The following is a 13,950-nucleotide window of genomic DNA, read 5'->3' as shown; positions in this document are numbered from 1 at the left end:
CCACGGTTACAAATCGGGGTTAATCCCCCATTTCTCGTTGAACCACCAACATTGCACGAATTGCTACAACACTTTTGCCTCCAATGATTCAACCAGAGGTAAAGGAAGAAGATTGGATCGTGCAACAACACATATTGGGAATGGAGGAAGAAGATTGCAACAACTGACCAACTGCCCAACAATTCATTTTCAAAACCCTAGCTCACCTATTTATCCCAAAATATCTAATTACTCCACCTGTATAGTACACATAATACACTTCAGTACAATGTAATACAAACAGTGTCACTCGTACAGTGCTTCGTTACTTATCTAAACGGTGCCACCTGTACTGTGCTCCGTTACTTATTTAAACGACGTACAGTAAAGGACTAAATTAATCACGAGTTGCGAAAATGAGGATCATTGTAAACATTTGGTAAAAATGAGGACCATCCACAGTAAACACTACGAAAATTATGACACTACGAAAATGTAGGAAAAATAATATTTAAGCCTATAATAAATACAAAATAAAATAGAAAAGATTTATACATGAGAGTAGAAAAAAACTATTGTTGGTTAAAGAACAATTATTATTGGTGTAACATTTAAAATAGATAATAAAATTTTATTACATAAAGAGATTCTTATTTTTTGGTGTTCACATTTTTTTTCACTTTTATTCTTTACCAATTGTTTTTTAAATTTAGTTATTTTTTTTGTTTGACTTTTTTCTTTTAATTTAATAATTTTAATATTTTGAAAAAATAACACACATTTTCTCTAGTAAGTTAATAAATTTATTACACATAACCGCTTATGATTAATTATTACATAAACTATTTTCATACTTTAAACTAATAAATAATATGTATGACTTTAAAATACAAAATCATCTCACTTTACTCAATCCTCTCTTAGCGTTATTGTTTTTAATAAATAATTTATTTAATGCAAAATAATAATTAATGCAATACCCTTCTTTTCCAAGTTTTCCAAAAACAGAAACTCAAACCCCATCCCTCTCATTTCCTCTATAAATTCAACTCCCTCCCCATCTGTCTTTCTCTCTAATCCTTGCTGCCATCTCACCACCTCTTGCTTTTTGATCAGGTTATGGAGAAGAAGCCACACCTGAGCCTCCTGCTGCCTTCACTCATAGCCTCTCTTTTTCTAGGTAAGTCTCCCTTTGTGGTTTGAAGTTCAATTTCGAAATTCAACTCGAATTCCTGCTTCCATTCAGAGTTTAATCATGTGTTCATCCTTTCCATGTGGCTGGATGATGAATTGTTCTAGGTCAAGATGAGGAATTCTGCTTCTCCTCTCTTAGGTTGTCTTCACTCAAGTATTCACCCAAAAATAGGTAAGGGAAGTTGACTTTTCACCCAAATTTCGTATGAAATGTGTTCATGAGTGATTGAATTGCTTGATTGTTTGTTCAATTCATGTTTGAAACTGCCTGTGTGTGAAATTGGGTGTTGGATGATTCTGAGCGAGCCTGCATGTGAAGAACAGATGAGATTTCCTGGTAGTTTCGCCTAGGCGAGCTGCTCTCGCCTGAGCGAAAATACCAGAAGATCACCTCTGTCACTGCGTGAAATCTCGCCTAAGCGAGCTGGAGTCACCTGAGCGAGATAACTTCTCGTCTAGGCGAGCCAGTTTAGCCTGAGCGAGAGTTTACCCAGGATTTTTATTTTGCCACTGTAAGAGGTCTCGCCCAGACAAAAGAGCAACTCGCCTAAGCGAGACAAACTCTCTAGCTTAGGCGAGACCCTCTAGCATAAGCGAGTTTCCCTGCAAAAGTTAGCTTCTTCACTGTTTTTGACTAATTGATACTGTATTAATTGCATTAATATGATAATGGCTGGTCTTGTATGTGATCCTTATGCATGATAGTCAGTGTGATGGAATTGAGTGTGAAATTGGTATGAATGAGAATATGTTGGAGTTAGGATTTCAAGGAAAATTCTAAGGAAAATGGTTTTAGTAAATATAAGGGCATGAGGACTCATATTGGTGGCATCCTGACGCTCCTAGTAACCATTAAGACTCATGTAGAGTATGATGGATTACGTCGGGAGGAGTAGCAAGAGGTCCTGGTCTATGGACCCGATCCGTCATAGACATGATGGGGCTTACCTTGGGAGTGGTTGGGTGAATACCCCTTGTGCCTAAAACTCTGCAGAGTTTGGAAACCGTCACAAGTGCAAGCCACCGAGAGCTCCAATGTCACTTACATAATCCGGATATCGAGTATAGAATGGTGTATGGTGTTATGGTTGGGATTAATTGGATGATTTTGATAATTGTGTGATCAACTCTGATTTCTGCCTAACTATAAAAAATTGCATGATTTACTCTTGGTCCAAGTTAGCTTACCCTTCTTGTATGCTGTGTGTTCTATGTGTCTTCTATTTTTGCAATGATCGTCCTTACTGAATGACGTGAGCAAATAGAGGTGTAGGTGAGGATACACCCCTCCTAGACAGGAGTTGAGTGGTGTTGGACACTTTCAGTTGTTGATGTCACATTGGTTCTGCTTAGATGGTTTGGGTGTTGAAACCCTTTCTTTACTGTATATATGGATAGTACATGTATAGTTATTTTGAGGATGACTGTATTGTACTTTATACTGGCCTGTTTCCATCCACTGCTTTTGAATTATCCAAAATTAAATGTTCTTTTTGATAGTATGAAAACTATTAAATCGAGATATTACAATTAACATGGGAATTCTCTCATTAAATTAACATATTTCATATTTTTGTTTTACTTATATATATATATATATATATATATATATATATATATATATATATATATATATATATATATATATATATATATATAACTAAAAGCTCATTTTTGTATGGAATATGAACCTTGTCTTATTCTTAGAAATAGAGTTGGAAACCAGCAATCCCACAAGTAGCCAAATGAAAATTGTTTGGTCCGATTATAGTCATATTTTAAATTGGTTTAAGTCGGTCGTGTATTGCAACAATAAGCTATTTGAACCCAATTTGAAAGAAATAAAAAGTAATTTCAAATTTAAAAAATCAAATACGTTATGTTTTTAATTAAATCATATAAACAAAATTAACTTCGTTTTTCAAGATATTGTGGTATGATAAATAAATTGACACACGTATACTATTCAATAAAACAATATTTTCTAATTAAAAATTATGTTTTAATTATAACTATTATTTTTTAAAAATGGATTTAGAAGTTTATTTGACCTATTTCATTTGAGTCATGTGTTAAATAGTTCAAGTTAAAACTAGTCTGTTTTAGTTTAAGTTTTTTTTTTTTTTTCAGCTTCCTCCGGTATATTTTAGGTGTTTTTGGAAAAATTACCATACTAAGTCTATTTAATCAACTTTATTCAGAGTTGGCCAAAAAAATAATATATAACGAGTAGAAAACGAATATTAAAAATGGATATTAAACGAATATTAAAAACGGATATTAAATCCGCAACGGGTAGAAACAGATATTGAAAATGGATATCCGCTACCCGCGGATACGGGTATTTTTGATATTCGCATGTTAACGGGACGGATACAGATATCACAGTATCTTTATCCGTGCATACCCATACACACTAAATTTTAATTCACAAAAATACCCTCATATATATATATATATATATATATATATATATATATATTAGTAAAAATTATCCTAACCTAATTTTTTCTAAGCTGCATATTTTGTCTTGTTTTCTGTCTTCACTCTTCCAACTTCAAGTATCGATACGTTATCCTCTTTCAGGTACATCCATTGACATTCTTCTCTTTCCTTGCTTTTAAATTGGGCATATACATCAAATCCTATATAGACAATGACTTTTATGGTATGCTTATTGTCAAATGATGGAATCAAAATAAGAATACTTGGCACGTGGTAATTGAGGTTTATTATTTGTTTATTTTGTTTATTTTTCAGGAATCAATCAGAGGAAGTGAATTTATTGATCAAAGCACTAATCAAAGAATTTTCATTGTGTTGAACACGTCATTTTATATTTACTATTATAATTATTTGAATTTGTATGAACTTGAATTGATTTGAACTTTATTTAAAATTTATGACAGTGATGTATTTTATTTTATTTTATTTCAATTTATGATTAAATATTTATTTTTTAAATAATTTTGTAAATACCCACGGGTACCCGTGAATACTCACATATAAGAAAAAAATAGGCGGGTACCCGTACAGATATGGATACGGATACGAGACAGATATTTATCCAGCGAGTAAGGTACGGGGAACTACTACCCATATCCTACATGCTCCGTTGACAAGAAAGATAAAGATGACAAAAGAATGAAAGAGTAGATTTTGAAGAGGTGAAAAAATTTAAAGACTATATAAGTATCAATCAGGGGAATAAAAAACACAAATTTAGAGCTGTTTCTTTATGCATTTAATCAAATTTCTCCATGCACCCATCATTCCAGATTTTATTTTTCAAAACACACTAAATCAATTCCAGAAACATGCACTCACGCACTTTTCCGGAAAACACACACCCACTCCTATTCTGGAAAAAAAAAAAAAAAAACAAATCAGAAGGTATGATGGGCTGCAGGAAGAAAACTTTTAAATTGCAAGAAGTAACAACCCAATTTTAGCCCAGTAAATAAGAAGGAAAAAAGGACTTTTAGAGAAAGCATCGAAGAAGTTGTTAAGATGGGCCTTGTGATATTTCTGTGAATTTTTTCTTTAATCAAGTCAAATGATGTTAAAAATACATGTCTAAATAGATTTTGGATAATATTTGCGTGTTTTCTAAAAAAGTAGCAAAAATTTACTTTTACGAAACATGTGGATTGAGGAAATGTGATTTGGTTGGATGTAATGTCAGCATCTAAAACTTTGGTTTTTAATAAGTTGTACGATTGTTTACCTATTAATTTTGAGATTAAAAAAGGAGGTGATTTTATGGTTCCATGTGTTATTTATATGGAAACAATGCTAAATTTTTCTTTAATTTGTTCTTTTAATGTTTCATTGATATGCGATTGTAGGAATGCTTAAAGAAAATTACTCAGGATTTGCAGTTTTTCTCTTTAAATTTGGTTGTTTTGTGTGCAAAGTTTCTTTGTAGTCCTTTACTTAAAGTGATTTAAATGGTTATCATTATTGAAGTTATCCGAATGAATTGGAGAACTAGAAATCATAAGACATTTCAAAATTCAACTATTTTTACTTTTGTTGTTTTTCAAATAAATGAGTTATTATGAAAACAGATTTAAAAAGTATATGAGTAATGTCGTCTCTCGTTTGTTGGTGCTGAAAATTTTCAATATTCAAACTAAGAAAAGTAGAAGGGTTTCATTTACGGATGTAATATGACAAGTTCAGTTTGCTTGGCTTAAGGTAAATATTGATTGTGTAGCTAGGGATTGTCCTATTTTAATTTCATGGACTAATATTTTTAGAAGAAGTCGAGGTGAATATATATATACATATATATATACATATATATATATATATATATATATATATGTAATTTTTAGTGTTTTTAAAAGGTTTGAACTTCAATTTATGTTGAGTTTATGTGGTCATTTGTGCTTTGGAGCAAACTTTGAGATAAAGTTTCAGAGACTTCGGTTGGAAAGATGTTCAATTTGTTATAATTTCTTAAATCAACGAGTGATTTTTGAAAGTTTTCAAGGGAAATGGTGTTGGTGCTAGCATTTTTATAAACACATACAATTCAAAAATTATCATGTTTTATTTATATTTTTTTCATAAAATTATCATGTTTTATTTATATTATTTTTTTAATATATTTTCATGTAATAACACATAATTATTGACTTTTGACTTTAGGAAAGATATCAAAGTTGCAATAATGTATGGGATAACCTTATTTTAAAATTTACGTCTTCAACTAATACCATCAAACTTTTTATTGTTGTTTTATTTCAAATAACATTTTTCCTTCAAAAGAAAAAAAGTTTTTATCATAATGTTGTTATTATTGACATCATAATTATTTTTTTTCCAAATAACATTATCCTGCCTTTCTATTTAGAATACAATATTTGTTTTGCTTTTACATAACAAAAATTATAAAAAAAAACATATTTAAGTTAAAGAAAAGACTAAATAATATTTTTCCCCGTATTTGATTTTTTTCCAATGTAGTGTCAATATTTCAAACTTCAATTTAATTAAAATTTTATTTAAAATTAGTTAAAATTATTTTGTTGGCTAAACCCATGTTAATGTTATTAGGAGAATAATAATGTGACATATTCAGTATCTAATGTGACAGAGAAGTGATTTAAGAACATGAGATTCGGAAATAAGATGAAGTCGTCCTCTCGTAGCAACAATTTCAAATTCGTCTTCTCCACTTTCAAATTCTTCATTGCCTTTAATTTGTTAGTTTTTTCTCCCATTTTATCTTCCATCTTTTGTTTTATGTGTGTTATATGTAGCTTTTTAAAGACAAAAAGTGAATATATTTCACTAATAGAAATACATTATTTACCAATGAAAATTCACCGAGGAATCAAAATTTACATATAATTTCTAATTACTTACTTCTAGGCCCTCCATATCCTTAGTACCCTTTCGTGTTATTACTCTCAAATTATATTCACATGATTTAGTTGTTGAAACTGACTCTCCTCTCCATAATCGAACAATGATAGAACCTTATGATTAAGGGTAATAGTTTATATCATCTTAAAAAATTGAATTTTGTTACATGACTTGTTTTACCTCTTGGGTTCCTTATTGGGTTGGGGAGGATGTGTAGGATAACTTGCTAGCACATTGGAATTATCCTCTCAATTGTAATAAATATGCTACAACCTAAGAAAATAGGGTTTCAAAAAAGGGTGAAAGCTACACACATGTGATTCCTTTACCACTCATGAGCCTACATTTTTATAACCTCATATTTTGTTACAGGCATAAAATTTGGGATGATTTGTTTTTGTTGAAGAGGTTTTTCAACAAACCCAAAGGATGTAACCAATTTGTGGATGAAAGATCTTGAAGGACACATGTAAACAAACATTTTTAATATTATTTATCTTTAAATTTATAAATGAACCATATTTAACTAATTTTTCATTTTTTTAATAATGGGAAGAATTTAATTGTAGACTTTCATAGACCAAATTTGAGGTCGGGTCATGCCCCGGTGTATCAAAAGGACATAACAATGATAATGATGCACATGACGAGATCATTAGGACTAAATGTTGGATTGAGGTTGTCGGTGAGAAAAAAATAAAAGAAGACTATATAGAACAAGATAACTTATTACAAATTACACAAGTGGAAGAGATAGCCTCAAACACCAACCATTTACTTCCACTTGCAATTTTGAGGATGTTAACTATCTTGCAACAACTAGAAGCACATGATGAGGCATATGAGGATTTGAAACGCCAATTTTAGTCCTTTCAAAATCTAGTCATGTGATACCTGCTCCAGATACCCAAACCCATCTTCAATAGGAGCAGCCCAACCCAGCGGCCTAGCCCAACCCAATAACCATAGTCCCAACAACAACAAGAAGACCCTCAACAACAAGACTGTGAGAATTTTGATGATTATGTAGGTTATAAGAAGTTTTCCTACGTACTCAAACAATCTTTCTATTTACTTTATTAGGACTTTTTTATTATGTAGTTACAATGTTGTTACATATTACTTGTTGAATAATTTATTTTCTACCTTATTTGATATTGTGATACAATATTATAGAAAGTTGTGAAATATATATATATATATATATATATATATATATATATATATATATATATATATATATATATATATTTGGACTTTCTCACAAAATTTATGAAAGGTTTAATCCTCGTGGGTAAGAAACTTAACCTAGGTCCAGTTAATGCATATCATAACTTTTGTCATTGACAAATGCAATATTGTTAGACCAAACAAATTTTAGAAAAGATATTTCACTTAGAATATTGACTTTGAATGATGTAATGGATGACCATCTTACAAGATACAACTTAGTTTACATGACCAAAATTTTGTGTCAAATGCAATGTTTTCCTGAAAAGACCTTTTTTGAAGTGATAAATTTTCATGTAACTATTTATTTACCAAACAAATCACAAAACTTACATTCTTTTCTTAACTTAAATTAATTTATTATTCAAAACCAACTCACACAATATATAAATTGTAAGGGAATAATTCAATCACACGAAACATGCTTGCTATATAACAATTGAAGTGATAATTAACTTTGGTCTTTCTTTTCTTAAACCTCTAAACACTTTTGCTGGACATCCATTTTAATATTTGAGAAAAAAACTTTTAAACGAAAAAAATATTGTTCCATCACCTTTCTTGTCAAATAACTAAATATTGCTTAAATGATAACTCCATTGTCAAATAACTAAATATTGCTTAAGTGACAACCTCATCCTTGTTTATTATGACTATGTTCTTTTTTATATATTGATTTGGGGGAGAGGAAATTGGTGTTGGTGTTGGGGGAGAGGAGATTTGGAAGAACTTGAGGTTGAAGTTGGTGTTGTTTCTTTTAGGATAATGATATTTTAACTCACTTTTTTTACTCACTTTTAACCCATCACTCCAAATACTCTTCAATTATCTATTTTGATTTTTTTAAGTCATGTGATGTGATGATCTAAGGATGATGAAAGTAGTGGGTTAAAAGTGGATAAAAAAAATTGGTTAAAATATCATTATCCTTTCTTTTAAAGGATTTGAAGGTGATTTTAGAGTGTTTAGGGAGTGAAGTTTGTGAAAATTTGTGACTAGATTGACTAATGTGACATTTAAAAAAAATTTAATAGATAAAAAGTTAGATTACAAAATAGTACCTAGTGTTAAAAGTAATATTAAATGATATATAAATAATTTATAGTAATTTTTTAAAATTTTATTGAATGAATGAAAGTGTAATAGTTGTGGAATCGTTCAAAGCAAAGTGGAGTCATTCCAAGCAATGTGGAATCATTCCAAATAAAGTGTGGAATCGTTCCAAACAAAGTGAGATAATTCCTAGCAACGTCGAATCCTTCCAAGCAACATGCAGCACACATGGAATCGTTCCAATGTTTTTCAATGCTTAAGGGAATTGTTCATTGCTTCGTCTTCTTCATCTGCACTACATTGAGGTTTACTTGCACAACAACAACTTGGCCTCGGCACCATTGCCTCCTATCCATTACCTCATGGAAAATATAAGTATGAGGAGGTAATTTCATAAATTGGAATGTATCACCCTCTAATCTCACCATGCACAATAATATTACATTTCGAATGAATCTTGCTAACTATTGCTCGACGTCACCTTCTACCACCCCAAATGAACACGATAGTCATCCGCTAAGCTTCGCTTCTACTTCCTTTTGAATAATAAATCCTCCCAAAAAAACACATTGTACATGTCCAAACAATTATGTTTTAGCAAAACATTAAATGTCATCACTTATTGTTTAAACAATCATTCTATCAATTGGAAGACACTTGGTCTAGCAATTTGTTTTCACACCTGTATAATGAATGACAAATATAATTCAATCATAACACTATAATCCAATCAAATTATGTATATTTATATAAAGTTTTTTACATCCTCAAAATATATTTTCTTTTCCGTTTTGGTAACATTTTTTTCCGATTTGTTAAAACTTTCGTTTCCAATACTTTAATTTATTCTTCCGTAAGCATACAATGTAGAGTATTTCATAATATCTCAATTTTAAATAAAATTATTAACTAATTTCCGTAAATCTCCTTTATTCTTAAAATAAGTTTTTAAGATAATTTCAAAGATAAAAAATTGTTTAATTAATTTTTGGTATCTGTTTTTGTTTAAAATTTTTAAATTGATTCTCCATTTTTTTTAAGTTTTAATTTGATCCCGATTTTTAAAAAATTAATACAATTTGGTCTTTTTCGTTAAATTTTTTGAAATGGATCAAAGATTTTTCATCAAAATTAAGATTGTTAATAACAATAATTTGCTTTATTAGTGTAATTAACATAATCATGGTATCAAGTTCAATAAAAAACCATTTTTTATATAACTTTTTATGCTACTATATAATCAAGAAAATAACAATTTTATTTAAAAAAAATAAAAAGATAAAAGATAAATACTTAAAAAATATAAAAATAATGATAATACAGGATAAATAATAAATTAATTAAATTTATAATTTATATAGGTAAAACTTAATTTAAAATTTAATGTTTATCAGTCAAAATCATATAATTAAAAACTAACGAGTTTTTTTTTACACACGTGTACTTTTGTACCACTTTTTTTCCAATAAAAGGAAAAATTAATTGTGTGCGCACGAAAAAGAACAGACTTACACATATATGTATAATCCTGCACAAAAATTTAATTTACTATACTCATATGCCTCCCTTTCCATAGTCACATATTTTCTTCATCTTCCTTCAAAAAGAACTTACCTACTTATCATATATACCAATCACACCTCATTTTTATCACTCTTCCGGAACAATGTCCAAAATTTATTCTACTTTTTCATCTCAACATTTTTAACCCCAATATTTATATGTCATCTTCACAACACCAGCTTTGCCCAGAAGAGTAAAGCAATAATGATATATTTAAAGAAAAATTATTTTTTGACAAAGTTCTTTTTTATAAATTTAACAAAGTTTCCATTAATAAAATTAAATAAATTATTTTTTATTTTCTAATAAAAGATAAAATAATAAAATAGTTTTTCTTTACCTAATTAAGAAATTTGTCAAAGTTTGTGTTCTCAGACTATCATTTTTCATATTTAAAATAAATTAAGCTTATAAGACACTTCATTTGAAATGTATAAAAAAATTTGTACCATTATATTTTAAAATCTCTATCTTAAATGTTAGAGGAGACAGCCATATAAATTAATGTGTAGACTAATGGTGTTAGATTAGAATGGGTAATGCAAACTTTCCTTGAAATTAATGAATGTTCATAATTTCCATGGTTTTCAAATAACAACTACCCATTTTTTCTTCTTCCCTCTTTTATTCAACAAAGACTCAACAAAAATCACGACCCCATCACCCACATGTGTGTGCCATGACTACTACCAATCCAGAAAAACAGATACGAAAAACATCATCATCATCATCGAACATTCAATATATTTCATTTTTCAATATGAATAAAAATAAACAAACCTCTCTTACCTTCCGCAAAGCTACAAAATTTGAAACATCATAACGTTAACTAGGCAACAACAAGCAGCAAGAATAAACCAATTCTTAGCACGAGAAAGTTCAAAATCACAATCAACAACAATAATACAAATAATCTACTATTGTGTACTCCTGACCAACCCTACCCTACCCTACCATTTGCCCAGTGCAACAACACCCATTCTCATACGTAAGATCCTCGACGTATCTGGTCAACGGTCAACAATTCTCCATTCTCACTGGGTCCTACTCTCCCCCATGGCGCGTGACCAAATTAAACGCCACTTCAAGTGTTCATCTTACCACACAAGTCCCCATCTAGTGTACAGTAGTTGTTGTTGTTGTTCTGAAGACGCAAAGTGAATCACCATTACAATACAACACATTCTCTGTATCCTATACTATTTCTCTCTTTTTCTCTCTCTCAAGCAAAACAAAACCAAAATTTTTTTCACTTTCCAGTTTCCACCTTCTCCGCTTCCGCCACCCTTTCAGCATGGCACACCACCACCCTTCCCAACATCGGAACTTGGAAGCTCCAAAATCTAAACCTACAACTCCAAACCCAGATCTCATCCAAACCTATAAACCCTCTTTTCTGGTAAAACACATGTCAAGTCTAAACTTGGCTCAAACCCACAAAACCCGTCCACCCCACAAACACTCTCCTATTGTCGACACTCATTTGCAGGGGAAACCTACGACAACCTCTGCTATGGTTGTCCCAGAGAAGGAGAGTGATGTTGTTGTGGCTGTGAAGAGAACCCACAAAGAGAAGTCCCAAAAGCTTAGTTTGGAATTGGAAAGGAGGAAACTTGGTGATTCTAATGACAAGGGTGTGGTTGAGGAAGTTAAGGTTGAAAAGAAGAAACCTGGTTTGGGTTTGGAGAAACATGATGGCGTTGAGAGAATGTCTGTGTCTCTTGCTCCGGGTGGGGGCAGAAGGAGATCCTTCTGTGGGACACAGGCTGATTTAAGAGATGTGTTTGCAATCAATGGGGCGAAAATGGTTTCTGTTGATATGCCACCGTTTATGCAGATCCACGCTGTGAATTGTGCCAGAAATGCTTTGGATAGCATGGAGAAGTTCACATCCAAGACCCTTGCATTCTCCCTCAAAAAGGTACAATTCTAATCATCAAACAATCCTTATTCGGTTTAATTAATTTGTTCTGCTGTAAGAGTTTTAGTGATTAAAGTTGTTGTGGTGGTTTAAAATTTGGGTGTGTGGTTGATTGGTTGGTCAATGAAATTTGGTTGGGTGGTTGCAATTTGCAGGAATTTGATGGAGTGTATGGGCCGGCATGGCACTGTATTGTGGGGACTAGTTTTGGTTCTTTTGTGACTCATTCCGTTGGAGGTTTTCTATATTTCTCCATGGATCAAAAACTATACATTCTCTTATTTAAAACTGCAGTGCAAAAAGCAGGTTGAAGGAGGTGAATTCTGCAATGGACGGAAGAATTTTTGGATACACTTATGTTACAGAGAAAAGGCTTAGAGTAACAGCAGCTGCAGCCTCTGTACATTACTCCAGTTTAGAAAACTATACACTACTTTGTTTCAGTTTAACTCTACCTCAGTGGTTCTAAAGATGTTAATGCCCTGTAACAAATGGAGCTAATGGAAGAGAAGAAAAGATCAATCTTTTTGACTGAAATCACTTTCGGTTGTACAATTATTGAAATTCTAATCTTTAAATTGTTTCATACATTTTTAATTGTATCTACAAAATATGATGCGTACATTTTACATCTAAGTTTTATTCACATTTATACTTGAAGAATTATCTCTGTCTTTCAAACTGTTTGGATGAAGTTGAACTACTCTGTATCAGAATGAGTGGAAAAAAAATATCAGAATAGAGTGTCCCTAGGAATGAATGCAGTGATGTGTTAACCTGGTTATCAACATGGTGCGTGAGAAAGAAGAAAAGGGAAATAGGTGGGGATATATGATCTGATCAGGAATTTTGAAAGGGCTGTTAGTATTCTCACGTCCTTCTCGCTCACTACTTCTTGCCTGCAAATTTTGTGCAATCATTCAATTGTGGCACGTATATTTGGGGTCCATGTCATTAAATTTTTGGTGTGAGTCCCCATTCTCATTCTTGTCTTTTTCTTACTTCTCCATCTGCAAGTTCTTAATCCTTTGATAGAGAGTATTCAAAAATCCGTCTTTCAGTGCTTAGTGTAACTAAAGTTTATTCAGACATTACATCAAACATTACATCGACCCGAATAACCAGGAAACTGTTCGTAGCAGTGGTTAGTGGGGAATGGTACTTTCATAAATATGTCTATGGCCTGAAAAATTATAGTAATTTGGGTGGGTTATGTAAATTAAGTGATATGAAGATGTCATTAATTTGATGAGTAACTCACTCTAGCAAGAGAGCCTTTTAAAAGGAAACAAGAATTGTACTTGAAGAGAAAATTTTGGCATGGTTTGGGGAAGAAATTGTATTATAAAGCAGAGGGGTTGTATTTGTACTTTGCAGCTTAGTGGAAAGTGGAAAGGGTGGGCTATTCTGTATGATGAAGTTTATGGAGAAGGAGGACAATCTAAAAAGGTGTCCCAGATCTCCTAAATGTTTGTGTTACTTGTTACACTTTTTTGATTCCGTTTTGTTCACTACTCATTATAATATTGTCCAAAGGTACCTGCACTTCCTCCAGGACACCTTATGGCCCTAAATACAAACCCTGTGTGTGCTCCATCCCAGTGCCTTCTAAAGATTAGTTTCATATGTATCTT

At 31.4% G+C, this 13,950-nt stretch overlaps 1 protein-coding gene across 2 annotated transcripts; it reads left to right on the top strand.

The window, feature by feature from the left end:
• Positions 1-11,357: 11,357 nt before the first annotated feature.
• Positions 11,358-12,980, top strand: LOC114175789. Of its 2 annotated transcripts, none has more exons than XM_028060592.1 (2): positions 11,358-12,316; positions 12,611-12,980. In XM_028060592.1, exons 1-2 carry the CDS (start codon positions 11,690-11,692, stop codon positions 12,692-12,694), a joined length of 711 nt encoding a protein of 236 aa, XP_027916393.1. In that variant the 5' UTR covers positions 11,358-11,689; the 3' UTR covers positions 12,695-12,980. The 2 variants fall into 2 exon arrangements, with proteins under 2 accessions (XP_027916393.1, XP_027916392.1); XM_028060591.1 differs by having other exon boundaries at positions 11,381-12,316; positions 12,472-12,968.
• Positions 12,981-13,950: the final 970 nt, after the last annotated feature.

This window comes from Vigna unguiculata, chromosome 3 (assembly GCF_004118075.2).
Source record: "Vigna unguiculata cultivar IT97K-499-35 chromosome 3, ASM411807v1, whole genome shotgun sequence".
Lineage (NCBI taxonomy): Eukaryota > Viridiplantae > Streptophyta > Magnoliopsida > Fabales > Fabaceae > Vigna > Vigna unguiculata.
Note: the sequence above shows the minus strand (reverse complement) of the source record. Positions and strands in the feature narration are given on the sequence as shown.

Excerpts from the sequence above, each read along its gene's own strand:
- LOC114175789 (XM_028060591.1), top strand. The coding sequence starts at position 11,690 with ATGGCACACCACCACCCTTCCCAACATCGGAACTTGGAAGCTCCAAAA. Across the intron at positions 12,317-12,471 it reads TTGCATTCTCCCTCAAAAAG|GAATTTGATGGAGTGTATGG; the intron begins GTACAATTCTAA and ends TGCAATTTGCAG.